Raw genomic sequence first — 26935 nt, forward strand, 5'->3', positions numbered from 1 at the left:
GCTATATTTAGTGCGTTATTAGCAATGCTGGCTCTGAGTAATGCTGCTTGCCACCCCCGCGATAATAACGGCGAGGTTTGCTATTGTGCCGTCCCAGGGAGGAGGGAAGGAGCTTGTTTGCCCGCAGGGAAACTGAGGCACGGAGCAAAGGGATGTGTGGGAGCAGCACAAAAGCCTTGCCGGCGTCCCACGGTCCCGCCTAGCTCAGGATGGCTCTGCAGGTGCTCCCCCATGCTGGCAGCTGTGGCAGGGATGGAGGGATGGATGGATGGATGGAAGGAGGGGTGCCACAACAACCACCCAGCACTTCCCTCCCTACTCCTTCCCCCACTCCTCCACACTCTCGATGCCACCAGACGCCAATGGCTGGGAACAAACGATACCTCCGGGATGGGGTTTGGAAAAGGGGAGGGGAGGAGGGGGAATGACAAATCGTTTGTCAGGAAAAATCGCTCCATTAAATATCTAAATGTAAAATAAATTGCTTTTTTGCTGTTGAGCTCTGAATGGAGAACATTCAGGAGGAGCAGAGAGGACGGAGGTGCTTCAGGAGAGCTCGGTGCCCTGCCCTGGGACAGGTGGGATCCAGGCCAAGTGACCCCCAGATTTCCTTCCCAGCCACCTTGGGTGTAAAATAAACCTCAGGTCAGAGCACTGCACACCAGAAAAGGCTTTTTAAAGCAAAACCTGATCTTCCAGGCACAGAGTGGATGCCTGGCTTGGCAGGAAGACAGAATGCTCCTTCCCTCAAAACAGGACCACAGCCACCCCCCCTCCCCTGCCCTGTGCCTGCCAGAGGCAGGGCAGTCACCTCCTATTCAAGAAAAAAATTCATCTCAGTCTTGTTTTTTAATGTTTTCACTAAAACCAAAGCATTTCAAAGTTCACACTCTTGCCCGTGGCGCTCGTGGCACGAGGGGCAAGGAATTGAAATCAGCTCTAAAGAGGGGATGACCCAAACAAACCTAGTCAAGGGAGAAAAAGGGAAAAGCAGGGAGTGAGATTATTTCTTCAGGCGGGTGAAAGCTCCAGCAGAGAGCCCGGGAGGGGACCAGAGCAAAGGGATGGTGATGGGGAGTTGCTGATCCTTCCCTTCAGTACAGGCTGCCTGTGTGTGAGGGCAAACCCCCCCTGCTGCCCTCCCTCTGCCCCCAAGGCTGGCTCTGAGCTGCCAGAGGCTGCAGGGGTTGGAGCTCACAGCTCAGCCTCTGCCAGCATCCCCCCTCTCTGCTGGGAGCTAAAAGGAGCCACCTCCAAGGTGACCTTTGGGAAGATGCCACAAGGGACCAGGGATGGGGCCGAGGGCAGCTGTGGGGTCAGTGCCCTCACTGGGCACCTTACACCACAGCCTGTGCCAGGAGCAGCCCAGAAAAACGGTGGAAGTGTCCCTGGAAGTGTCCCAGGATAGACTGGATGGGGGTCAGAGCAACTGGGACAGTGGAAGTGTCCCTGCCCATGGAACCCATGGAATGAGATGGGCTTTGAGGTCACACAGAGAATCCCAGAATAATGTGGTTGGAAGAGACCTCAAAGATCATCAAGTCCAACCTATGCCCTGACACCTCAACCAGACCTTCCAAGCCAAGCTGCTCCATGATTCCATGATTATGACACACAAACAGCCCTGGCAGAGAGGAGCTGGGCAATGTCCCTGCACTGCTGCCCCTTCCCTCCAGCAGAGTCCCCAGGAGCCAGCCAGGATGAGGTGACACCCATGGGAGTGGGGACAGACACAGCAAGGGACCAGAGGAATGGCAGGTTTGGAGGTTCCAGCTGTATGAACAGCAGAGCTAGTTTAAAAAAAAATCATTCCCAAGCAGCGTGAAACTACATTTGGAGGGAAAAGAGTTTCCAGCAAAGTCAAAAATTGAAACCACTTCATACCCAGTGAGACCAAACACCGTTTGCAGGCCAATTAACCCACGGAAAAGAATTATTGCTGCAGTGGCACCGCTTCACTTGGGAACTTTGCACTTTTTGGAATCTCTTCCTCCTCTCCCCTCTGATTTGACCCACGTTGACTTGGTGAGTTCCAGGAGGTTGCTCAGCTCTTGCAGCTGGCCCCAGAGCCAGCAGGGACACATGGGGCCAGGAGTTCAGGCAGCAGCTCCTCCATCCTCTGGGCAGCCCTCAGTAAAAGCCCTTCACACGTTTGTTGTCGGGGTCGAACGGGGATTTGGTGTGAGCTCGGGCCGGGAAGGTCACTCCCATCCGCTCCAGCTCGTAGCTGCCACTCTTCACAAAATCCAGGGAAACCTGTGAGGCAGAGCCATGGAAAAACCCCTGTAGGGTGCCAGCATCCCAACTCCATCCCTGGGCAAGCTCCCAGCCGCCCCACACGTCTGCTCACTGCAGAAAACCCGGCTCTGCCATCCCCAGAGGATGTGGGGAAAGGAGGAAGAGAATTGTTAAATGCACCCTGTTTAAAAAAAAAAAAAAAATTTGCAGTGTTTGAAAATTTTAGGTTTCTTTTTTTTTCATCTGTGGAGGTATATGATGGAAAGGGAAAGGAAAAGGGAAAAGAACAGAGACGGAAAAGGGAGAGGAAGGAGAGGGAGAGGGAGAGGGAACAGGGAGAGGGGACAGGGAAAAGGGACAGGGAAAAGGGACAGGGAAAAGGAAAAAAAGGGAGAAGGGAAAAGGAAAAGGGAGAGGGGAAAAGGAAAAGGGAGAGGGGAAAAGGAAAAGAGAGAAAAAGGAGGAACATTCATCCCTGGGAAAAAAGGGTGTTCCCAGGGGTACCTGGCCCACAGAGACACTTGCCCTGGGACTCTTGCAGGATAAAAAGCCAAGGCAAGCAAGAGCAGGAATCACAGCACACACAGAGCTCTTGGTTGGCACAGAAAGGGTCCCTGGAGATGTCACCCCAACCTCTGTCCCCACAGCACGCTGTGTAATGAGGGCACCTGACTGATTATCTAGGGTTAATTAAAATCTCACCCTCCTCCTATTGGCCACTGCTCCCGACCACAGAAGTGAATTTGCTACTGCAATTAAATATTTGGCTGCAATTAACACCCAAGGCAGCACTTGAGCCGTGCATGCTCCTCACACAGTGCCAGTGCCACCGCCTTTGTCACCAATCCCTCACCCTCCAGCCTGCACAGGGCAGCAGGGGAGAGCTGCTGTCCCACCTGCCAGCCCAGGGCAGGGCAGAGGGTTTGTGCCACTGCAGGGAAGGAGGCAGAGCCAGCCGGGGGTCTGCACTCACCGGGCCCCCTGCAGGGTCTCGGATGTAGCCGTAGGCGATGGTTTTGTCGATGGCAAATCCAAAATCTGCCCGGCGGATGTGGCCGACCACCTCCCCGTCCCTCCAGACCGCCTCCAGGCCGAACATGGGCACCTTCCTGCAAGGCAAGGGCACAGCTGCCACAGCACAGCCCCTCCGCGGTGAAACGCAAGTTGATAGGAATTTAGAGATTTTAGAGGAGCTAAGATTTTAGTTAGAGATAAGTCTTACTAGAGTTCATTAAAATAAATGAGTAGGCCTTGATGAAGTTAGGATTTTGTAGTTAACTAATAATTGATTGCTTGTCAGCACAATGTTGAGTTAGCTGGGTTTATAATGAAGAATACACAAACTGACAAATAGCTTTTAGGAACATAAGACAATTGTGGGCCTCCTGTTCTGAAACCAATTGAAGACAAGGAATGGGAGTTCTACCAAGAGTTCATTTGTCAGATTGGCATTGAAAAGGTAGAAAGGTCAGAACAAGGAAGACGTCATTGACTTCCTCATTTTGGGACCCCTCCCCATGGAAGGGACACCAACCCATTTCAAGGGACAAACCACGCATGCTGAATGGCTTTTGGAGTGATTAGCATACAAAGCAAGGAATGGGATGTACCAAAATGATGAATATGGATTTGTATTTTGGATATTCAATACTTGGATGGATAAAAGGGCTCTGTAATCACCTGGAAGGCACGGTGTGTATTTGGGAGCGATCCCACACACAATAAACACACACTATCTAACTTTAAACTGTTAGAGAGTTCTTGTCCGTCACAGTTGGATATCGGTACTAGATCAATATCCAGATTTTTAATAAATCAGTGGGGCAGAGGGCTCTGGCTCTGCCCCAGGCCAGCCCACGTGCCCGGGCTCCCACTGCCCACGGGCTCATTCACCTCTCTGTGCCAAACCCAAAGTCCCTCCAGCTCCATTTGCAAAACCTCCGGGTGAAACAAGATCAAGCCCCACACTGCCTGCAGCTCCCATTTGAGGTGGGATTTAAATTAGAGATGGAATTAGAGCATGGGAAACAGCTGAGCTGGCTCGCAGCCTCACACGCATCCAGGTGTGGCACCTCTGTGTATGTGTGTGCAAAGGGTGGGTGTGAGAAATGGATTTGCAAAGAATTGTGAGAAACAGATTTGTAAAGAATTGTAAAGATGACATTGCTGAGAGAGACACTGAACTAGAAACAAGGTTCAACAAGTTTCAAAATACAGCCTTGCAAAAAGACCAGGTATTTTAGAGAATTAGAACTGTGAAAGATGCATGATAGCAGGACCACGTGGGGTAAAAATACAGGTGATTGGTGTTAGCAGTAATAACAGCACTGTGTAGCAAAAGCTAATAGGCTGAAAAACATTTATAAAGTATTGTAACCAAGAAATAGGCTAGCTTCTGATGAAATGGCACTGAGTTTTACATCTCTTATGGCTCACCCTTCATCAAAACTGATAACAGAACAATATATTTTAAAACACATCTCTGTATAAGCCAGGAAAACCCACAGGTGGGCTCTGTGGAGCTGCTGCTCCAGGGGTGCTGCTGGGCTGGAGACTGCAGCAGGGAGCAGAGCCAGCAGTGGTACTCACCGCTGTGTGATACTCACTGCTGTGTGATACTCACTGCTCTGTGGTACTCACTGCTCTGTGGTACTCACTGCTGCATGGTACTCACTGCTCTGTGGTACTCACTGCTGCATGGTACTCACTGCTCTGTGGTACTCACTCCTCCATGGTACTCACTCCTCTGTGGTACTCACTGCCCTGTGGTACTCACTCCTCTGTGGTACTCACACCTCTGTGGTGCTCACTGCTCTGTAGTACTTACTGCTGTGTGATACTCACTGCCCTTTGATACTCACTGCCCTGTGGTACTCACTGCTCCGTGGTACTCACTCCTCTCTGGTACTCACTCCTCTCTGGTACTCACTGCCCTGTGGTACCCACTCCTCCATGGTACTCACTGCTCCATGGTACTCACTCCTCTGTGGTACTCACTCCTCCCTGGTACTCACTCCTCTGTGGTACTCACTGCCCTGCAGTACTCACTCCCCTGTGGTACTCACTGCCCTGTGGTACCCACTCCTCCATGGTACTCACTGCTCCATGGTACCCACTCCTCCATGGTACTCACTCCTCCCTGGTACTCACTCCTCTGTGGTAAAGCACACGAGGCGGCGGAAGATGCCCTTGGCCTTCTGAGCCTCCACAGCCTCCCGGCCCAGGAAGGGGATGCTGGACTTGAGCTTGCAGGTGAAGGCCAAGCCCGCTTCCAGCGGGGTGTCGTCGGGGCGCAGGTCTGCGTGCCAGTGCCTGTACCCTGCAGGGAGCAAGCACAGCTCACCCACTGAGCTGCCACAGCCGCAGGACCAAACACCCCCTGCCCCCCTCACCTGCCGCCCTTCGCTCACTCGGATAAAACACCCAGAGAGGAGCCCACCCAGGGGAGTTCTCATCCTTCTGAGACACCTTCAGCCACACTGACCTGCCCTGAAGCTGAGGAAAAGCTCCTTGCCCTCATCCCCCCTCAGAGGAAAAGCAGAGAGTGCAGCTGGGAGGAGAAGGAGGACCTTTCTCGATGCTGAGGCTGTCGATGGCTCTGTAGCCGGCGTTGGCGATGCCGTGCCGGGCTCCTGCCTGCATCACTGCCCGATAAACCTTCACACAGTCAGCCCTGGGCACGTGCAGCTCCCAGCCCATCTCGCCCACGAACGACAGCCTCATGGCCCGGACCTGCAAAGGCAAGAGGGCAACCATCCCCGTGGCTGTGCAAGGCTGGGTGAGGCCACACGCTGCCATGCCAGGGGAAAAGCCAGCTTTGCCTTTGTGATGGAAGGCAGTTCTGTGCTCTCCTTTCTTGCACAAACAGGCTCAGAGTGGATTTCTCAGCCTGGCACCTCAAACCCAGCTACCATCAGTGCCAGTGGGCAGAGGTGGCTGCTGCAGCATCCTCTGGCTATGCTCCACTCCAGGGCTGGGGTGAGATGTGATGCTCCAGCTCCAGCCAAGCTTTTGTCTCCCTCTGCTGATCCACTGAGACAGGGAAGATGGTCCCCAGCAGGACTGTCCTGCTTTTGGGGTGCTTCATCACTGCTGTCCCTTCTCCAGGGATGTTCCCTTCTTGGACCCCAAGGCTCCTGGGCAAGGGCTGAGCACGGTGTCCTGCCCCATGTCCCACTCCCACCAGGAACTGCTCAGGGTTCCCCATGGAGGTTGTGTCCCAAAGCTCTGCTGTCACATTAGCTCCACACCAAATGCAAGAAGCTCCATGGAGGAATGAGCAGATCAGCACAGGGCACTCGCTGCTTCTCCAGAGAAGCCTCATTCCCGGGGATGGAGCCTGGCTGCGGTCCCAGGGAACAGCCTGCCCTGCCTGTGTTCCACCAGCTCCTCACCCAGGCACCCTCCTGCTGTCCCTCTGCAACAGCCTCCATCCCCAAAGCTTCCCAGGCCAGCTGGGACCGGCCCAGCTCAGGCAAATTCCCTGGAGACAGCCCTTGAGTCTGAGCTGCCTTTCCCTCTGATTCATCCCCTTGTGTTCCTCCACTTCCTCCCCCACAAAACCCCTCTGGTTCATCCCTTTGGGTACACATCCACTGCAGACACAGAGCTGGCTTTGGGAGAGAGATTAACTCCAGAGTTCTGCTCTGGGCTGTGATCTGTCCTGTTTACAAAGCTGTTCCCACTCAGAACACATTTCCAGGCAGGTTCTGGTGCCCTCGGGCTGGCCTGGCGTGTTGGCTCTGGCTGTGTTGGGGCAGAAGCTGCATTTTGCTATTTGCTGAGCTCTTGCTCCAAGCGGTGCTCCCTAATCCCGGGGACAAATGCAGGCAGACACCAGCAGCTGCTGCCCAAAGCAGGCAGAAATGCCCAAGGGCTGCCTGGGCTCTGTGCTGCCAGCATGGCCAGAGGGCACAGCTGAGAGCCCAAATCCACTCCTGCTTCCCCCAGCACCAAAATCACACCTCGAGCAGAGTTTAAAGCAGCTTGTAAGAAGCCTTAACCTCTGCAATAGGAGTGGGGAGGAGGAAGGAACACTTAGGATGGGGAATTTATTTTGAGGCTCCTGAGGAGCCCTACCCTGCCAGGCACAAAGGTTGGCACTCCTTTCCCCAGGAGCACGGGCACAAGGGGCTCAGAGAAGCCTTTTCCTCTACACAAAGGTGTCATCTAATTAGGGAACAGCCTGAGAAGAGGCTGCTGCAAGCCATCTTCCATCTTCATTGCGGCAGGAGATGCTCCGGGGATTGACAGGCAACTTCCCGGCTCATTAACCCCGTCTGCGACTGCAGCTAAAGTGCTCTTTACAATCAAGAGCAAGTTACTCCTGGGAGAAAGTTCCTCTCAAAGCACCAGTGCTCCAGGGGAATGAGCAGCCCAGCGAGAGCAGTGCCCCACAGAAAACAGGTAACCCTGGAAAATTGGGGTGCCAGCGACCAGCTCAGCACGGGGAGGGATGGGGGGTGCCCCCATGTGTGTGAGCCCCAGGCAGGATTCACATCCCACCACGGAGGGGAATGCCAAGGGCTGGACTCAGCAGCTCTGCTGGATTCCCACAGGAACAGCTTTTCCAGATGGAGCTGTGAAATAACATCCATTCCTGGGTTTTTGTGCAGCAATTCAAAAGCATTCTAGGTACCATAGAAAATGAAAACCTGAATTTTCCCATCTCCAGCAGTGAGATTCAAAGGGGGACCTTTCTCTGCTGTTCCATACAATGAGAGACTCTATATATAAACTCACAAACCAATCCATAATTTCCAGAGTCATTAACTCTGCTGGAACTCTTCTTTGACTCCAGCTAATTTTGTTCAACTACTGAGTTAATGCAGGAAAATCTCAGTGATAACTTTTTTGAGATGCTGGGTTCAATTTAATCCCCCTGGAAGGTGGTGCTATCAGCAAAGGCTTCAGCCTGCTGCCCTGAGATATCCTCCCACTCTAATTCCAGCGTGGGATGGAGCTCCTGGTGTTCATTGTCCAGTGGGACAAAGGAGACCTCCTGAAGGGTGGCCCTGGCAGCAGGGCCCACACCCCTCAGGCAGGAGAGCTTTTCTCTGTCCATCAGGGAATTTACACTCCAAAGAATCCACAAAACTCCTGCCAGCTCAATCTTCCTTGAAGGACCAGATTATTTATAACAAACTTGAAGTGCAATGCAAATAAACTCATCATACCCGTGAAGACAGGAACATTTCTACACCTTTCTTAGGGCACAAGCAAATTATTACAAGATGCTATCAGCCTGCTACAGGCTGATAAAGGAGGGTGTGGGGAGGATTAATGAAGACTAAAATCCATCATTTTGGACAACCTGCACCAGTGGATTGGCTTTGAAATCCCCCAAGCCTTCCAAGGGACTCTGAGCTTGCTCTTGGGCACCCAAAGCCCAGGGTGCATTGATGGCAGTGGTTTGGAGATTAATCTGACTTGAGCAAAATCTGTACCTTGGTTAAACCTCCTTAAGGCCTGGCCAGGCTGCTGCTCACAAATCAAGAGGCTCTAATTTGATTTAGCAGCAATCTCTTCAGCAGGCAGCTGCAGTCGAATTAAAGCCATTTTAATTCTGAATGAAAAGTGGCCGCACGTGGCTTAACCCAATTTCCTTAACATCCAGCCTGCTGCAGCTCCTGGCTCTCCTGCTGCCTTTTATGAGATTTACTGCTTCACCTTCACCTTCTTCATCCCCACCAGGCTCCAGCCCGAGAGCCAGAGCGAGTCCTGGGCAAGTCCTGGGTCCCTCCTCCCAGCCTTCCCATGGAAAGGAGCAGGTACAAATTCCACCCTCTCTTCAAAAGGTTTTTGCAACCACAGGAATATTTCACACGAGGTAAACACTGAGAAACCAGAGTTTCCCCAAGAAACCTTGCTAAAGCTTTTCCCTGATACCCAAAGTTGCCAGCAGCAGGTTCTCTCCTTTGAGAAAAATGACACTCCGTGGTCACAAACTCTTCTATTTGGGGTGTTAAAGCTCAGTCAACAGCTTCAGGGCACCTGTGAGCCCTGAAGGCTGGGCAGAAGCAGGATGATCTGTGCCTGTACAGGCAGCTTAGGGCTGTCAGGCTTCTCCTGTGATCAAACAGCAGATCCCAGGCTGCCCAGTGCCTGCTGCCAGTCCCTGACAAGCTTTGCATTAAATTGTCCCTGGCTTTTTATGAGGAAGGGGAAATGGAAAGTGTCTGGAGTGTCAGGTAGATCTCATCACTAATCCATGGAGATGTCTCTTGTTCCTCTGGCATCACTGCAAGGCCATGAGTCAGCCTGTCCCTGCCCCAGGCTCCGTGGTGTGACACCACTGGGAGGGCTGGGAGAGCAGGATGGCACCTGCCAGGCAGTCAGGGAGGAAAACAGCCTTTTCTCACTCTGGTGTTTGGCCTTTTCCTACAAAAACCTCTCTGCAGCAAAGAGGCAGACACATTCCTAACAGAGGGAGAGGGAACAGGGTGCCCAGAGCAGCTGGGGCTGCCCCTGGATCCCTGGAAGTGTTCCAGGCCAGGCTGGATGGAGCTTGGAGCAGCCTGGGACAGTGGAAGGTGTCTCTGCCCATGGCAGAGCATGAACAAAATGAGCTTTCAGGTCCCTTCCAAGCCAAACCAGTCTGGGATTCTGTGCTTGGCTGGTGGGTGCACAAAGCCCAGAGCTCCCTGGGCAGCTCCAAGAGTGGCCCCTCCCTACCTGGCATCCTGCAGCCGTGGTGATTTTGTGTGTGGAGAAGGGGAAGGCCTCGTTGCTGAGGTCGGTGTCCAGCACTTCCTGGAGGACAGCACGGCTGTGGGGAAACAGCAAAGTGGGCACAGTGAGGGCACTCAGCTGCCAGCCTGCCCTCAGGGCTGTCCCCAAAACTTGCTCCCTCATCTTGCTGGCAAGACAGACTTCTCTGTCCAAAGGGGAGCTCAGGTGGCTGATGTGCAATGCTGTGAGAGCCTCAAAATTTCTGTGGGAAGTGGAGTGAGACCCCAGCCACATCAGCACTCTGTGTCGTGGGGCTCTCACACCTACCCTTGCCCAGCACAGGGACCTGCACGTGAGGCAAACCTCCCTTCATCCCTGCATACATCCTTCAATCCCTGCATCCCTCCCTCCATCTCTTCTCCCATCCCTGCATCCCTCCCTCCATTCCTGAATGTCTCCATCCCTGCATCCCTCCTTTTATCCTTCTCTGCATCCCTGCATCCCTCCCTCCATCCCTGCACCTCTCCCTCCATCCCTGCATCCCTTAATCCCTCCATCCATCCCTGCATCCCTCCTTCCATCCTTACATCTCTCGTTCTACCCCTGCATCCCTGCATCCCTCCTTCCATCCCTGCATCCCTCCTTCCATCCCTGCATCCCTCCTTCCATCCTTGCATCCCTTCTTCCATCCCTACATCTCTCCACCCCTCCCTCCCTCCTCCCTCCACTCCTGCATCCCTCCCTCCATCCCTGCATCCCTCCACAGCCAGGTTGCAGGGAGGGCTGCACACTGCTGACCTCAGAGGGCCCTGGATGCTCATCATGCCCAGCTCCTCGGAGCAGTCGAGGAGTTTGCACTGGAATTTCCTGTCCTGCAGCACGGTGGTGATGTGGGACCAGTTGTGCTGAGCCACAGCCCCGCCGATAGCCAGGTAGTAGCCATCCCCTGGAACACAGCCCCGGGCAGCCTTTCAGGGCTCAGAGGGCTGGGCTGGGCTGGTTCTGCTCTGAAAGACCCTGAAGTGCAGCCCTGAGCCTCTCACAGCCCTACCTGGGCACTGCCAATAAAAAGGGGGTTAAGGAGTTGTGGGATCAGGGAAGGCTTTGAGGCTCTGCTTTTTGTGGGGCACAGCACAGTGAAAACCAAATGACATTAACAGTGAAGTGTGTGTGAGCATCACAGGGAAAAAACTCCTTGAGAAAAATAGCAAAAACATCTGCACTTTTGTCCCAGCACAGAACAGCCCTCAAGTGTGGAGGGAGCTGGGAGCTACAGGTGGAGCAGGGAATGCTGCAGTGACCAGCCCATAACCACTACAGTCCAATTCCTACACGGAATTGCAGCATATGCAAGGAAGAATTTTATCTCCTCAGTAATCCTGGGTGGAAAAATCCCCAGGGATGGTGTTTGATAGCTGATTAATATGTAATCAATCTTGCCTCTGTCTCTCCTGCCACTACGAAATTGCTCTCTGGTATTCTGTCATAATGATAATAAGTGCAGCCACCTACTGTAATTGGAAAAATAGACTTTGCTGTGATTAAACACCTCCAGTGCCCGACAAAGCCTGCAGCTCTGCCAGCCACTTCCCACCCTGCTCCCCGTGCCAGTGTCCCAGACAGGAGGGAAAAAGGATTTTCCTACATGGGGGGAAAAATCACAGACACCTCATGCTGCTGGGATAAACATGGTGAGACTGCCCCATGGCACAGAATGGTGAAATTGTCCCGTGGCACACCTGAAGGTGACACAGCAGGGTGACAATGCCCCGTGGCACACCTGAAGGTGGCACAGAATGGTGAAATTGCCCTGTGGCACACCTGAAGGTGACCCAGCCTGGGGACAGGGCTCTGTGGCCACCCAGGGCACACGCTGTGCCTGGCCAGAGCCCAGCTCAGCATCCTCCCCGCAGCTGCCTAATGCCATTCCTGCCCCCAGGGCTGCTCTGCCGCGTCTCAGTCCCCCTTAATTGCAGCTGATAAGGGCTGGGACAGAGGTCAGAGCCGCCAGGACAAACCCAATAAGAGAGATGAGCCCGGGGACAGGGCCATAATTGGGTTTTACAGGCACCAAAGGATAGAGGTGGAAAAAGCCAGGCTGCTGCCATTAGGAAAATGCAATCAGCCCTGTGCCTGCAGCCCCTCCAGCGTGGCAGGGAGGGAGGAGGTGCTGCAACAAACCTGCCCAGGACTGGAAAAGTCTCTGTGTGCATTGACACGGCTGAAAAGGCAGTGGGAAAACCTGGGAATTCAACTATGGGGAGGGGGTGAACACAATCAGAGCTGCCCCCTCCAGCATCCCTGGGTTTTACCTTCAAAAGCGGGGGCCAGGGGGGAGCCCGGGGTGCCAGGGCTGATCCTGCTGACCGTCAGGTCGCTCTCCACGCCGCCCTGCTGGTTCAGCATGCAGGTGTACACGGTGGAGCCTGCGGGGCACACGGGCACCCATCAGCCAGCTGGGGCAGCACCAAAAGGTGCCTTCATCATTAAATCACCCATCCTGGCTTTGCCCTGAGTGACCCTGGGTGTCCCGGCACCAGCAGGGGGAAAGGAATGATGCCTTTTTCCTTTTCCTTTTTTCCCTTTTCCCTTCCCCTTTTCTTCCCCAGCTCATCCCAGTGAGGAGCTGAAGTTGCATCCTTGGAAATGCCCAAAGCTGCTTCCCAGCCTCAGAAAAGGGGACAGCAAACCACAGCTGGTGAGGGTTGTGCTTGATTTACTCCAGCACCCATCGCACCTCCAGATGTGAGCCACAGCTGGAGCCAGAGGGAAACCTCCCTCCTCTATCCTGACCTCGGAGCACTGTGTGAACGAGGCAGAACCCAGTCTGTGGTGAGGACAGGGAGAGCAGCCTTTTCCCAAACCCTCTGCAAAGGCAGCACCGAGAGGAAAAGCCCATCTGGGTTCCTATGGGTTGTTTTAGGCTGAGATTTCCCCAGCAAAACAAGGAGCTGAGGCTGTACCTGGAGCTTTGCTCACATCAGCACTGAACAGCCAGTCGGCTGCTTTCGTAGCTTCAGGGCCAACCAGGTAGAATTTCCCAAAATAAGACATGTCAAAGAGAGCCAGGGCATTCCTGCACGTTAAACATTCCTTCTTGATCTGCAATTAAAGTAAACACGGCGGCGCTGAGGCTGAGCCTTGCTCTCAGCCCACAAAGGGAAACACAAATTAAACCACTTATGCAATGGGAAATGACACCAGGACACTCGCCTGGTGCCTTTTAGGGCTTCAAAATCTTCCTGAAAGGATCAGGTATTTGCTGGAGCCATCCTGAGTGCTTGATCCCATTCCTCACCTCGCTAACTCAGTGACAGTTATCATCAATAACGCCCAGATTTTATCAAATTGGATTTTTTTCCCCCAAGCTGCTCTCAACACTTCAGGAAAGCAGCAGTATAATTCTCCCCTGAGGTTTCTGAGCACGGGCTCCACATTTCTCCTCATATTTTTGGGACGTTTTTCGCCATTTCGGAGCATCCCCCTCCCTCCGAGCATCACCCAGAGCAGCGCTGGGGCACAGGATCTGCTGCCTCCACGTGCCCCAGCCCCCCGGGAGTTTTGGCAGGGCAGGAGGGGCTGTCAGCCCCACTCACGATGTGGTGGTGAGGGGGGAAGTCGAAGGTGTACTCGTCCCCCAGCAGGCGGTTGTAGGTGTAGTCCCTGTGGCGCTGGTGGCCGTAGGCACCATAGTAATCATAGTCCAGGACCTGGGGCAGGGGTGGGGCAGGGAGGAAGAGGATGTGAGGCCGAAGCCAAAAGGCTTCTTGTCGTATTCACCCCGCTCCTGGAGAGATGGCTTTGGTGGTGGGTCCCCACCCTGGCATCCCTGATGGCCACAGGGATGGGTTCTCACCCCAAAATCCCTGTCCATGGGGATGGATCCTCCCTCCAACATCCCAGCCCGTGAGGTGGGTTCTACCAGAGCATCCCTTGTCACAGTGATGGGTCCACATCCCAACATCCCTGCCCTCAGTGATGGATCCCCATCCCAACATCCCCGACCATGGTGATGGATCCCCATCCCAACATCCCTGCCCTCAGTGATGGATCCAGACCCCAACATCCCTACCTTGAGTAATGGATCCCCATCCCAAAATCCCTGCCTTCAAGTGATGGATCCCCACCCCAAAATCCCTGCCCTCAGTGATGGATCCCCATCCCAAAATCCCTGACCATGGTGATGGATCCCCCCCATCATCATCCCTGTTGTGGTGATGGATCCCCACCCCTAAATCCCTGCCCTCGGTGATGGATCCCCACCCATCCCTGCTCATGGTGATGGGTCCTACCACAGCTGGTCTCTCCAGGCTGAAGACCCCCCAAAACTCCAGGTGTTCTTACCGGGGCTGCTCCCCCAGGGCTGAACCAGCCGGGTCTCTCCCAGCCGTGCCTCTCCTGGAAGACACAGCCCTGTCGCAGCAGCTCCTACACAGAAGAAATGGGAACAGCTTTCTTTCAAAAAGCCCTTTCACAGCTTTCTGAGCAGCACCCAGGCTGCCCTCCTCGGGTGCACATGTGGGCTCAAGACCAGACTTGTGACCCCTTGGCATGGCTATCAAGAGCCAAAATCAGCCCTGCAGTTTGTCTTGTGGCACAGTGTCAAACCTAAGAATCGCCTGATTTTTGTTCCTCTCAGAAAAGATATTTCCCTCAAGGGTGGTCAAGGGGCAGAGAGCCACAACCCCAGCTGTGCACCCCACCAAAACCTGCCCTAGGGTACCCAAATTACTGACCAAGAGGTGCTACATGCAGACAGCAAGATTCCCCACCGTGTTTACAGAGTAATTATATAACAACTTCGAATATTTATACAGCAACCTTCTCACTCCTCCTCTGTGCTCTCAGGAAAACCTCTCTGCACGCAATTAATTAGGGATCCATTAAGACATTTTTGTTTGGAGCCTCAGTTTGGGAAAGAATAGATTTTGTTGAACATCTCAGAAATCATTCAGTGCCTATTTATAAAACACAGCACATGTTCTGGAGCTGCATGGATAAATACCAGCCTGTCAGTCAAGTGGGCATCGCTTATTAGACGTGCTATTAAAAAATAAATTGCATCCTCAGTGACAGAAAACAACTGAGCTGCCAACCAAACACCGGGGGCTGGTGGGCAGGGGTGTCTGTTTTACTGCTTGAGCCTCTGCCCTCCAGCTGGAAGAGGAATGGTGTGATGTCAATCAGAGGGAAGCAGGAATGGGCTTGGGAAATGTGGCTTTGCCAGGCCTGGGGCTGGGGCTGGCAGTGGGATGAGGCTCTGCTGCTGAGTCAAGCTGAGTGTCTCGAAGGATCTGGGGGGTTCTGAGCTGCTGGCACAGCAAAATGCTGGGAATTGGGTTTTTCTCTCAAGTGCTGCATCTTGAGAGTGTTCACCTATGGATATTTGTGTGAGGAAGGGGCTGGGGCAGGAGGGAACCCTGGCTGGTGGCTCCAGGGAGCAAAATCACTTAGGGAGTGCTGGCAAAACCACCTCCACAGAGGCACATCCCTCTTCCCACACCCCTCTACATTGAGAGATGTTGTTTTGGGGAGAAACTGCTGCTAAATTGTGAGCAGGGGAAGGAGATTCCTGTGAGCATTCAGCTGCCCCTGGGATGGACTCAGCGTCAGAGCTCTCCTCTCCCCTTTCCCCTTGCCCAGTGATCACCACCAGGTTCTCAATCCACATCTGCTGAGTTAAATACAGGAATGCTCAGGCTCTCTACCACTAAACCACCCACGGCCCCAGAAATCCACGCAGCGAGCTTTGGGATCGGGCAGGGATCTCTCCAGCACAGCAGCACAGAGGCTTTGGGGAACCACCCAGCTGCATCCACCCCTCGTGAGCTCCTTCTTGCTGCTCTGGGCCAGCCCAGGCCGTGTCCTCACCTCGTGCAGGGGGTCCTTCCTCACGTTGCGCCCTGCCAGGGGCTCGTCGTGGGGGAAGACGACGGAATAATTCTTGGCGTAGGACTCGTGGCTGCGCTCCCGGATCCAGCGGTTGTTGTCGGTCAGGGAGTGGTGAAACCTCCTGGAAGGCAAGGAGATGGCAACAGCTGGGTGAGCCCACCAGCTCACAGCCTTCTTGGCCAGAGCCAGGTGTGGATGCTGCTGCTGGTGGGAAATTGCTATTCCTGCTCCGGTTTTGGGGGTAGGAGCAGAGGAGTCAAGAGGAGCTCGGTGCTCGCCGTGCCACGATGCTGGGCATAGGAGCTGCAGCCCCCACAGAGCTCCCAGCCCCACCCCAGAGCAGAAGACAGCCCTGCTGAGGAGGGGAAATAGGAAAAAAAAATGAAACTTGAGGTTTATCCTGCCCCACTTCAACATGGGACCCACCTCAGGGCACACTGGGGTTTAAACACAGCCCTGAAGAGGGAATGAGCCCTGGACATTCCTTATATTTCTCACTCAATTCTCCCCAGGCTGAAATATAAATAAAACCCAAAATATCTTAAATTAATTTGAAGTATTTTCACTTTCCAAACAGAAAATCTCCTTGAAGGAATGTGCCAGCTCAGCCCACGGCCAGGTTAATCCCAGAGACCAGCAACTCACGGGGAGCAGCCTTGGGCACAAGTGGCACCTTTCCCAGGGCTGCAGAAAGGGAGCCAGGCAGGGATGAAAGACAAAAATCTTATTTCTAGGGGTGTTTAAAATGATACTTTCAGCTTCCCTCCTGGCTGACTGGGTGCAGAGGAGAGTCAGGGCATGGGGCTGAGCCCTGCAAGGAATACAAGTGATGCTCCCCAAGAGCTGTGAGAGCAGCTGCCTCTTCTGCTGGCAGAAGGTGACACATGGCATGTCACCAGCACCTCTGCTCGCCCCATCCGCCTCAGCCCCTTCACCAGGAGCTGAATTTTTGACAGCAGCAAGCGGGCAACAGCTGCCAGATGAAATATTTACAAGCAAATGTTCTGAGAGGATAAATATTGAAATGCGTGGAAAAATGAGTTATTTAAAGAGGAGATGGGTAATTGTCACCAAAAGGAAGGAATGGGACTGGCAGCCTGATGGCAGGGCACATGGGACATGGGAGATGTTTGTGTGGAAAGCCCCTGGCTGTTCTGAGCAGGGCTGTGGTCCCTGGGGGTCAGGGGGGCTGTGCTGGTGCCAACCCAGTGCCCAGCCTGGGATTTCTCCATCTCTCCATCCCCATCCCGAGCCCAGCTGGTGGAAGGGGGCAGCTGGAGGCATCTCCCCCATCTCTGCAGGCCCCTCAACTCCCACGGCCCAAGCCAACGTGGCATTTACCAGCTTGGCCAACAAAGCAACGTGAGATTTTCAAAGCTTTGTCCCTGACAAGGTGGTTGCTGTCACTGCAGCCCTGTAAGAAAGCCCAAACCCAATCAAAGACAATCAAGCAAGTCAAAAGCAATTACCGAGCCAACATCTGCACGGCCACAACTCCCAGCCCGGGTGGTGCTGCAGAGGGGGGGCCGAGCTAATCTTTGTGCTGTTGAAATCATCCCCCTGATTATTAACTTAGAGGATTAGGCACGGTACTAATTGAACAACAAAACCCAAACATAATTACCCCGTCCTTCCCCACCACCACCACCTCCTTGTGCCTGATGGAAGCTGTTTGTGTGGGAGTGGAACGAGGCAAATGAGAGAAACCCCACGTTGTGCATTCATTAAAGCCACTGCTTGTAATTGATCCCAGCTCCTCGGAGGGACACACACGCTGCCTGGACACCCACTCCTGATGCCAGCCCCGCCCTGGAAGCATCCCCAAGGAGCAGCAGGGATGAGGGATGCCTGTGAGGAGGCAGCTGGGGCAGTGGGGGTGGCTTGCCTGATGTCGTAGCCGTACATGTCCTTCTCGGGCCGGCCGTGGATGATCCAGTGAGCCAATTCCCTGCCACAGCCACCTCCCAGCATCATCCCTGGGGAACAGGGCAGGATGCAGATGGGGCCAGGAGGCCGAGCAGGGCTGTGGAATGCCAGGATCCCCCTGGGATCCCATGGCAGCAGGGGATGAGCCTCTCGGGTCTCTCTTACCGGCGCTGTTGAAGCCACAGCCGAGGAAGAAGCCTCGGACTTCGGGAGCTTCTCCCATCAGTGGTTTGTGGTCAGCTGTGAACGACTCTGCAAAACAGAGAGGGACGTGCCAGCGAGGCCAGGACAGGGGGATCACACACTCTGGGGATACATCACACACTTCTCAAACGGGTTTCCTGCAGCCTCCCGTGCTGACCTCGTCCCACTCCCAGAGAGGCAGAATGGCACCAACACCAAGCACTGCCCAGCACAGGTTTTTGGAGTTAGACTGAAAATCTGGGAAGCAAAATGAATTGCCCAAAAGAAGGTGAATGAGGCACTGTGGGGGCTCCTTTTTCCTCCCCAATCCCCCATCAAGGGGGCTGCACTGATCTGTTTGTTGCCATTTTAACATCTGGGCCCTATTTCCTCCTGCTGTATTCCACCTTTGTCAATTCCTGCTGGGAAATTCTCTGACTTTGAGCCACTTGGTTCAGCTGAGGGAGGGCTGGGCATGTCTCTCCTGTGCTCATAATGTCTCCTGCTGCCAGTGCTATTCCACTGAGCCATCAGCCATGGAAATCCCTCTACAAATCCTCACCAGGGAGGACAGCAAAGCCCCTGAGAGAGGTGTGCAATCCTCCTCTCTGTCTCATGGTGCTCCATCCATCCATCCATGTCAAAGGAGAGAGGGAAAACTGAGTTCAGTGGGGTCTTTTTCCACTTATCAATGCCCAGTTTGTTTCCCCTGATCCCACTGCTCCAGAGAAGACAGGAGCACAGCCAGAATACTTCCACTGTCACCAGAGCAGCTCCTCACATGCCAGTATCCCTGGACAGCTATTCCAGGCTACAAACTCAGGGAGTTAATGGAGCAACAGCCACAGCAGCTCCCCTGGCAGCACTTTGCCCTGGGATGGGGGGTGAGGGCTCCGGGGACCTTGGCACAGTGACCACAGCAGAGGGGACAAAGCCTTTGCCACTGGCTCCAGCCCAGCCCAGACACAGGCTGCTGCTTTCAATCAAGAAGGAGAAAACGAGGAGAGCTGAGCCTTGGAAAATGACATTTTTTGTACGAGAAAGAGGAGGCATTCATCTGCCAGCAGCCAGTTCTGCTCTGCTCACGCCGCAGTGCAATCAAACCACTGGACCCAGGGCCAAGGTCTCCACCTCGTACAAGTCGTGTTTGATCTGCTGCAGGGCACGAGACCTGCCCTACTTTCCCCTCACACACCCCAAAGAGTTTCCCTCTAAGTGCCTCAGCAAAAAGGGCTTTTATTATTGCTGGGTTTTTTTTTAATTACAAATTGATTTCTTAGTGTATAGTGGATTTTAAGGCCAAACCAAGAGTGCAAAGCTTGGGCTCAATGTCTGGTGCCTCCTGCAGCTGCCACTTCAGGGGTGGCTTTAACTCCACACCAGGGATGTAAATGTGGGTAAATCTAAAGTCACTAGACCAGGAGAGAGTAGTAAAATTAATTATAGAGGATAACATTTGGTAAAATAACAGCCACTGCTTAAAAACATCTGCCCCTTAATTTTCCACTCCAGTGGCCACAACATTAGCTGGAGATCCACTCACTACCAGACCAAACCAAGGCAGTCAGCTCCCCAGGGAAATGGCTTTAAACTGAAAGAGGGACAATTTGAGATTATAAGAAATCGATAAGATTATAAGAAATTATAAGATAGAAGTTATTTGCAACAAGGGTGGGGAGGCTCTGGCACAGGCTGCCCAGGGAAGCTGTGGCTGCCCCATCCCTGGAGGTGTTCAAGGCAAGGTTGGACAAGGCTTGAAGCAACCTGGGATGGTGAAAGGTGTCCCTGCCCATGGCAGTGGAGCTGGAATTAGATAATATTTGAAGATCCCTTCCAAGCCAAACCGTTCTGTGAGTCTCTGAATGTGTGATTCTATTCCTCCACCCAGGATAGGCCTGGAATGCCACCCCTTGGAAGATGCCACCACTGCAGCCAGACCAGCAGCACTTTCTCTGCATTCAGAGAGTTTTTCTTCTCCCCAGGTTATAAAGTTTCCCTTTTCCTCTTCAGAGAAATCCAACCACCACGGTGCCACCACAGTGGTCCCCACAGCCACATTACCTGGCCCACAGACAGTGGATTTAATTCCTGTTTTCTCCAGAACTGGCACTCTGTTGACAGCACCTTCAATGTGTTGCATGAAAACATCCCAGTCCAGGTCAAAGAGGCCAAAAGCAAATTTTTCAGATACCTAAAGAGGACAAACAAGAATCAGGACATGGAACAGAGCATGGCTGATTGTGTGAGACCACCTCATCTCTGGCAGCCTCGGAGAAGAAAAACAGAGGTTGCATTGAATCTCTGGTATTTTGGGGTTTTCTTGAACAACCCAGACAAACCTGAAGTCTGAATTCAGGATAGAGGGATGGGCACAGGGGCTCCTGGCTCTCCTTTTGCCTCTGCACTGCATATCAGTGCCACAGACAGCCCCAAAGGGGAGATGCTCCCCCTGCTTTCCCCACCAGCCACCAGAGGTTGGTGCCTGCAGAATGAGGGGGCTGTGCACTCCTCCGAGGTGGCTTCCCTGGAAACCTGCCTTGTTTCCCCCAGAAAACCTCCTGGCTGCACTCACCTCCTCCCAGAAGATGGGGTTTGACTCATATCCACCCACGGAAAGGGCATCGCCTTGGAGACGGAGATAGACCGAGGCGTCGTGATCACGAACGTTTGGCATGTTCTGAAACACGGGGAGGGGGAGTGCAGGGTCAGAGGAGGCCATGGGGACACCCCTACAGCACCCAGAAAGGTCCAGAGCACAAGGTGGGCACCCGCAGCAGCGACATGTCAAGGGTGGGACACAAAGTGGCTCCGTGCGTGGTCCCTCAGCTCTGAAATTTGGGCACCCCAAGGGGAAAGCACCCAGCTCAGCTCCGGCTGACCTGGCCAAACCATGGGCAGAGCAGCTTGCCCAGACAGCTGAGCAGCACCCAGGGGTGCCCTGGGGACGGGGAGCAGCCCCTGTGGTTGATCCTAGCTCAGGAGTCATCCCTCCTCTGCCAGCCGCCTCTGCAGGAGGATGCAGCGGTGCACGAAGAATGAGGGGTTTGTTCTCGTGAATAATGGATGGGGAAACATTGAGATAACACTGAAGAATCGGTGTAGGGCCTGCTGCAACCCGTGTTGACAAGTGGAATGGAGTGGATTGAACAGGAGGCACGAGGTCTGCGAGCTGCAGCCTCTCCTCTGGAGCGCTGGGACAGAAATGCAACCCTGGACCATGGCACTTTGTACAACGAGGCACCTCATGCTGGAAGGTCAGGCACAGACTGTGTCAGCAGGATGGAAACTAATTAATGTGTCACCCTCAGTGCACTGGGGCATGAGAGGATGAAGGCTCCTTCCACTCCCAAGCAATTCCAGATGGCAGGAACAGATTTATAGGGGCAGTCAGGGAATGCTTGCCAGGTATGGGGCTAGCTCAGAAAGGTCTGGGATCTTTATGGATGCTGCTATCACACACCAAACACAGAGACCTTGAGGAAAAAAAATATCCTGCCAGTTGTAACTTTGTTAAATATTAAATACGACTCTGCTCAAGGTGGTCTGACAGCCCTGCTGAGGGTGTACACTCCCCTAAGAGCAAAGCCTGACCTGGCAGGAATGAGGAGGCTCCGCAGGTCTGGGGGTGCCTGGAAGGGGCAGGGATCTTTCTGCCTCTCCAGCCCTGTCCCCCAGAGCAGAGAGCCGAGCTGCAGCTGCTCAGGACTGACCTGGATGCCCTCGATGCGCTCGGTCACCACGTAGGCGTGGTGCATGGCCACCAGTGGCACCTGCACGCCCGCCAGCCGGCCCAGGGCCCGTGCCCACACTCCTGCAGGGACAACAAGCCCGTGCTGAGCTCCTCTCCATCCCCCACAGCCCCAGGCAGCTGCAGGGGACACGGGCTGATGCAGACTTTCCTCCTCACAGGAGCAAAGCCACCCGTGGGTTGTGGCTGCTGCCCCCGTGCCACTCTGACCCCGTGTCCTGCTCCCCGTACCTGCACAGTTCACCACGCAGGGAGTCTGGATGGTCCCGTGGGCTGTCTCCACTGCGTGCACCCTCTTCACCCCAAAATCATCAGTTCTCACCTGGATGCCCGTGACCGGGCAGTTCTCGATGATCTGGTGGCACAGGAAGAGGGGCAGAGTCACAGCAGGGTCACCAGGGCAGGGGGACAGCCTGCCTCACCTGACACGCAGCCCCCAAATCTGGGAAAAGTGAACCTAAGCAGCGTTCTGAGTGCCTTGTGTTGCTCCTAAAGGTCTTTTTTCCACCCTCTATTTTCCCTGGATCTCATGGCTCCTGCCAGCTTTGTCACTGTCACCCAACCAAGAGGACAGCACCCTTCCTGGGAACAACCCAAATCTGCAGGAGCAGCTCTGCCCTGGTGGGAAAGCAGAAGGTGAGGAAGGCAGAGGATGAAACCAAGAGGCACTAATGAGTAAATTCCTAATTAAGAGCTACCGTAGCGCCCCTGGCAGTCGCTGCTCTGGCCAGAGTTGAGCAGGTGCCAGCGGGGTCCATGGTGCCATCCTTGGGGACGTACAGGGTGCCATACAGGTCATCAATGTTCATCAGAGGGTACAGCTCCTTGGTCTGGGACGGGCTCAGCACGTGGGACTCCACACCGTACACCTTCCCCAGCTGCCAGGGGACAGGAAAACTCGGGTAAGGAACAAAAGCTTTGTTCCACTTGCTGCTGAAGGAGGAGGAGGAGGAGAACCCCAAAACATTTATCTCCCAAACCCTAAATCCAGCATGGGGTGATGCTCAGATTTCAGGGACTATGACTCTGGTTTTGAATTCAAGCTGGAAAAACGATGCTGCACAATGGGGTGGGGAACGACGCTACCGCTATTTAAACTGTCAAAAATCCGAGGCTGGGCTTAATTTTGCCAACTTTGGAGGAGCTTGACGGGTCTTTGGCTGCCTTATGCAAGTCAGGAGTGGGAAGGCAGTGAGGGATGGGGCATTCAGAGAGCTGGGGGCTCCACAAAACCCCCCCACTCCTGCAGCCCACCCTGCCGGGGGTGCACCCCTACCGACATGAGCCTTTTGTACTCGTCCAGGCGCTGCTTGCTGGAGGCGATGAAGAGCCCCCCGTTCTCCACCCAGCCCGTGTGCAGCCCCGTCTCGGCCGGCAGATCCCGGCTGACCACGTCCCTCGTGTGCGCCAGCAGCTCCACTTCCACGTCGCTGGGACGCAGCTGCCACAGCAGACCTGCGTGGGCACAGATGCTCTGTCACCTCCCCGTGGCCCCCCGTGTGTCCCCCCCGTGCGTGTGTCACCCTGCGGGGCTCGTGCTCCATCTCGTGGATTTGCAGGAATGCTACAAAACCGTCGGGATTTGTTCTCTTTGGGCGTTAAATGAGTGGGGGGAAAGGGGTTATGGAGTGGATGAGCCATAAAAGTGTGGGAAAAAAAAACACATTTCCCCCTCCTGCCTGACCTGAAGGTCCACTTCCAGGTACACCTGAGGGTCAAAATGCTCACAGCCCTCTCCTCCTCCCGGGCCAGGTGTCCCCACCCTGCCCCTCACCCCGACCACGGCACAGTGCTGCCCTTGGCTGCCGGGGCCATTCCCAAAATCCTGACCTGGGGAACCACCCGAGTGCTGTGGCAAGGACTCTGCATTGTCTCCTCAGGGCTCCATCCCCTGGAAGCCCCCCAAATTCTCACGCAGGCACAAAACCTTCAGCCTCACCCTCTCTCCAGCTTATATATTCTGCCGCCCTGCCATACTAAAATGGCTTTAAAAAGAGGGTGGAAACTGTGCAAATAAATTTTCTTTTCTTGCCGCCACATACATCTTGGCAAAGGGCGAAAAAAGGAAATTTAGGGACACGTTTAAAGAGATATCAGAAGGAAAAGCAGAAATTCTCAGCATTTCCAGCCAGAACTCCCCAGCACGTGCGGACACAGCACATCCCAACCCGTGAGCATCCCGTGAGCATCCCCTGCGCCCGCCTCGGGCAGCAGCCAGGCTGTGCCCACCACTCACCCGCCGTGTGCCAGGTGGTGCCCGAGGTCAGGCGGTCCCTCTCGAGCAGCAGCACGTCGCTCAGCCCCATTTTGGCCAGGTGGTAGGTGGTCTGGCAGCCCAGGCTGCCGCCACCCACCACCACCACCTGCGCCGAGGCCGGCGGGGCCCGGCTGGGCTGGCGGCTCCCGGGACCCTCCTCCTGCAGCGTCTTCTGGTGCGGGACGTTCTTCTTGGCCGTGGGGCCCGAGGTGCTGCTGAAGGGCTGGGGGCTTCTCCGGGGAGCTGGCAGGCGGCGGGGGACCCGCCAGGCACGGCTCAGGTAGGACATCACCACCTGCACATCCCAAAACACCTCGCTGGGTCCCTGGCTGCCCCTCTGCTCCCCTCACCGAGACAGAGGCTAAAATCTGTTATCGCCAAATGAGAGCGTGGAAGCTGGGAATTGTGCCTCTATCTTTTTGAGATGTCCATCTGAAGGGATATTGTGAAACATCACACACTAGCAGTGGTCCCTAACAAGTCAAACACCTCAGTAAGCTGCACCCAGCTGTTGGTGTTTTGTCATCCAGCTTTTCTGTGTAGAAGAGTCACAAGCATAGAAATGGGATGAAAACACTCAGCTCTGACCCAACAGTGCTTTCAGTCTTGTCTCATACACCCACACTCCCCCCGACTGCCCAAAACATGTGTTTTTAACCAGGAATTAGGGGTCTCTGGGTGGTGTTCAGAGGTTGAGCAAACCCTGGGGCACATCCTAGGATCCCTTTCCAGCAGAGAAATGGGACCCCCGTTGTGCAAACACCCGCCCTTAAAAAGGGGGCTTGGGAATTCCCATGGCACCTTGTGCTGCTCATGCCTCAAAAACCACTTTTTTTGTTTTGTTTTTTCTTCCCACTGGAATTCAGGAGCTGTTTGGCCACAGAGAAGGCGCCAGGTTTGCTCTGGATCAGAGGGTGGGGCAATGGCTGCTGGGGGAGAAACAGGGACAGGTCCTGCCTGTGGACACTGAACCCCTGTGCAGGTCCTGGCTGAGAACACAGCTCGGGATCTACTCCTGGAGCAAGATTTAGGGTGCACATGAGGGGTGTAGTGGGGCCAGCACAGACCCCCCAAAACAAGGCACAGGCCATGACCAGGGTGTGCCCTGGGGATCAGCCCTCTGAGACCCCCTGCTTGCTGCCACGTCCCCCCAGTGTCCCCCCGAGCTTCAGAGTCCCACCGTGACAGCCCACAGCACATTCCCACCACTCACCAGCAAAGCTTTCTCCGGGCTGGCTCTCCCTCCAGGATGTGCTGGGCCCCCTGCCTTCCTCTGATGCTCTCCTCCTCCTCCTCCTCCTCTTCCGTCCCCTTGGCCCCTGCTGCAAAAAATATTTACCAGCACTTGGAGGCAAGCAGAGCCAGCCTGAGCGAACAGAAAAGAGAGACTCACCTCCTTGTCCTCCTCCTCGTGGCTCTGCTGCTTCCCAGGCAAGACAAAAAAAGTCTGGCAGAGTGGAGAAATTCAAAACAGGGAGGAAAATGCTGCTTTTCTGGCCGGCTCGGTGCCCAGCAGAGAACAAACAGCCCAGCTGGGGCCACAGGGACTCGCAGCCTCCCGGGCTGGCTGGAGCTGGCAGCTGGATGCCAGAGAGCAAACACGGCGAGGAACAGGCACCATCTGACCCTCCTGCTGCAGTTCCCAGTGGCCCCAGTCAAAGAACAGAGATAAAATTCATTTACATCTCTCCTAAGCCAGAGCCGGGCTCCAAGTGAAGGTGGAAACACCAAAAAAACCAAAAAAATTAAATTGGGTAGAAAAATAAGGTTTGATTTCAATCTCTAAACGTGAAGGTTTGTTGTTCCTTCAGGTCAGGGCTCAGCCCTGGAATTAGGGCCTGTTTGGGCAGGACACAGAAGTTCTGAAGGGCCTCATGCTGGTGTCTCAAAGAAGCAGAAGTTGGGGTGGAGTCAGGGGTTGGCAGGGGCTGGGAGGGATTGGGGTCCCAGCAGCGTCATGGGCCCCCAGGCAGCATCCCCCACTTCTGTAGAGCTCTGAGCAGCCATGGGATGGGTTTTTTGGGGGGGTTTTAAGTGCCCAGCTTAAGTGGAAATGCCCCTTTTCTGCTCCTCAGTACCCAATCCCTCTGCTCGTGCCTGCTGGACACCTTGTGGTACCCAGTATCCAAACTGCCCCACTTTGGGAAGGGTTTGAGCCGAGGGGTTCCCTTATTCCAGCTTTATCCCCTGTCTGCAGCAGCATTTCCCCTCCTTCTCCCAAAGACAAAATTGGTTTCTCCTTTTTACACAGAGCCCCAGCTCCTGCAGGCTTCTCCACGGAGTAAATTGCTCAGAACAACCACAGGGCTGCAAACAAGTCTAAACTCCTGTTTGCAGTGGGGTGTTTCTGTTTGACAGGCCAGAACCATTTCATCAGCGTGTCCAAATTATAAATATGACCTTTGGGTTAGAGCAGACCTAGAACAATACAAGCCCCAGTCTACTTCAGCAGCCTGAGCCCTTCACTGAGCTCAGGATGGACACTGGGGAAAGCAGCAGCTCCCACAGCCCCCCTGAGCCCTGATGTGACTCCAGAGCAGCAATCAGGGGGGTTATTTTTTGGGGTGATCAGTGCAGTGCAGAGGGAGCCTACAGAGTTCAATCTCCCCCTATAATTTTTAGGTTAATTCTAAAATAAAAGCAGCGCAGCGGCTCAGGCGCCAGCTGGAGTTTTCTAGGTCACAGAAAACGTGGTTAATGCAGGGCTGAGCCAGCCAGGCGTGCTGCAGACTGCCAGCACTGCCTCTGCCACCCCAATCCCCATCCCCATCCACCCCAATCCCCATCCCCATCCATCCCCATCCATCCCCATCCCAGCTGTGGGCTCAGCTCTGCCCCACAACCTCAGTTAGGGCTTGGGAAGCACCACCAGCACCTGCCCCTGAACCAAAACCCCCCCAGATCCCAGAGAGTCCTGCTGGGCAGAGCTGTTCTGAGCTCTCCTCTTGGCCACCCCCTGCCTCAGTTTCCCCACCCTGGTGGCACAGCAGCCTGGCCGCTGCTTTTGGGATGCCCCAGGC

General features: G+C 54.4%; 1 protein-coding gene across 2 annotated transcripts; it reads right to left on the bottom strand.

Moving 5' to 3' along the window:
* Positions 1-830: 830 nt before the first annotated feature.
* Positions 831-25457, bottom strand: SARDH (sarcosine dehydrogenase). 2 transcript variants are annotated; one of them, XM_077787906.1, is made up of 22 exons: positions 25309-25457; positions 25129-25234; positions 23895-24210; positions 22935-23113; positions 22357-22536; positions 21890-22013; positions 21621-21721; positions 20483-20587; positions 19972-20101; positions 17893-17979; positions 17687-17777; positions 15781-15922; positions 14254-14337; positions 13506-13619; positions 12873-13011; positions 12222-12335; positions 10708-10855; positions 9913-10006; positions 5808-5970; positions 5389-5557; positions 3212-3347; positions 831-2256 (listed from the first exon to the last, which is right to left on the bottom strand). In XM_077787906.1, exons 3-22 carry the CDS (start codon positions 24202-24204, stop codon positions 2131-2133), a joined length of 2736 nt encoding a protein of 911 aa, XP_077644032.1. In that variant the 5' UTR covers positions 24205-24210; positions 25129-25234; positions 25309-25457; the 3' UTR covers positions 831-2130. The 2 variants fall into 2 exon arrangements, with proteins under 2 accessions (XP_077644032.1, XP_021399243.2); XM_021543568.2 differs by having other exon boundaries at positions 25129-25237.
* Positions 25458-26935: the final 1478 nt, after the last annotated feature.

This window comes from Lonchura striata, chromosome 22 (assembly GCF_046129695.1).
Source record: "Lonchura striata isolate bLonStr1 chromosome 22, bLonStr1.mat, whole genome shotgun sequence".
NCBI classification, from domain to species: Eukaryota; Metazoa; Chordata; class Aves; order Passeriformes; family Estrildidae; genus Lonchura; species Lonchura striata.

What these genes read in the sequence shown, in the direction of transcription:
- SARDH (XM_077787906.1), bottom strand. Translation starts at nt 24,204, where the DNA reads ATGTCCTACCTGAGCCGTGCCTGGCGGGTCCCCCGCCGCCTGCCAGCT. An exon ending in ATGTACGGCTACGACATCAG is followed by an intron (nt 15,923 to 17,686) that starts GCAAGCCACCCC and finishes CTTGCCTTCCAG; the next exon opens with GAGGTTTCACCACTCCCTGA. An exon ending in GCCCTGGGGGAGCAGCCCCG is followed by an intron (nt 13,620 to 14,253) that starts GTAAGAACACCT and finishes CCCCTGCCCCAG; the next exon opens with GTCCTGGACTATGATTACTA.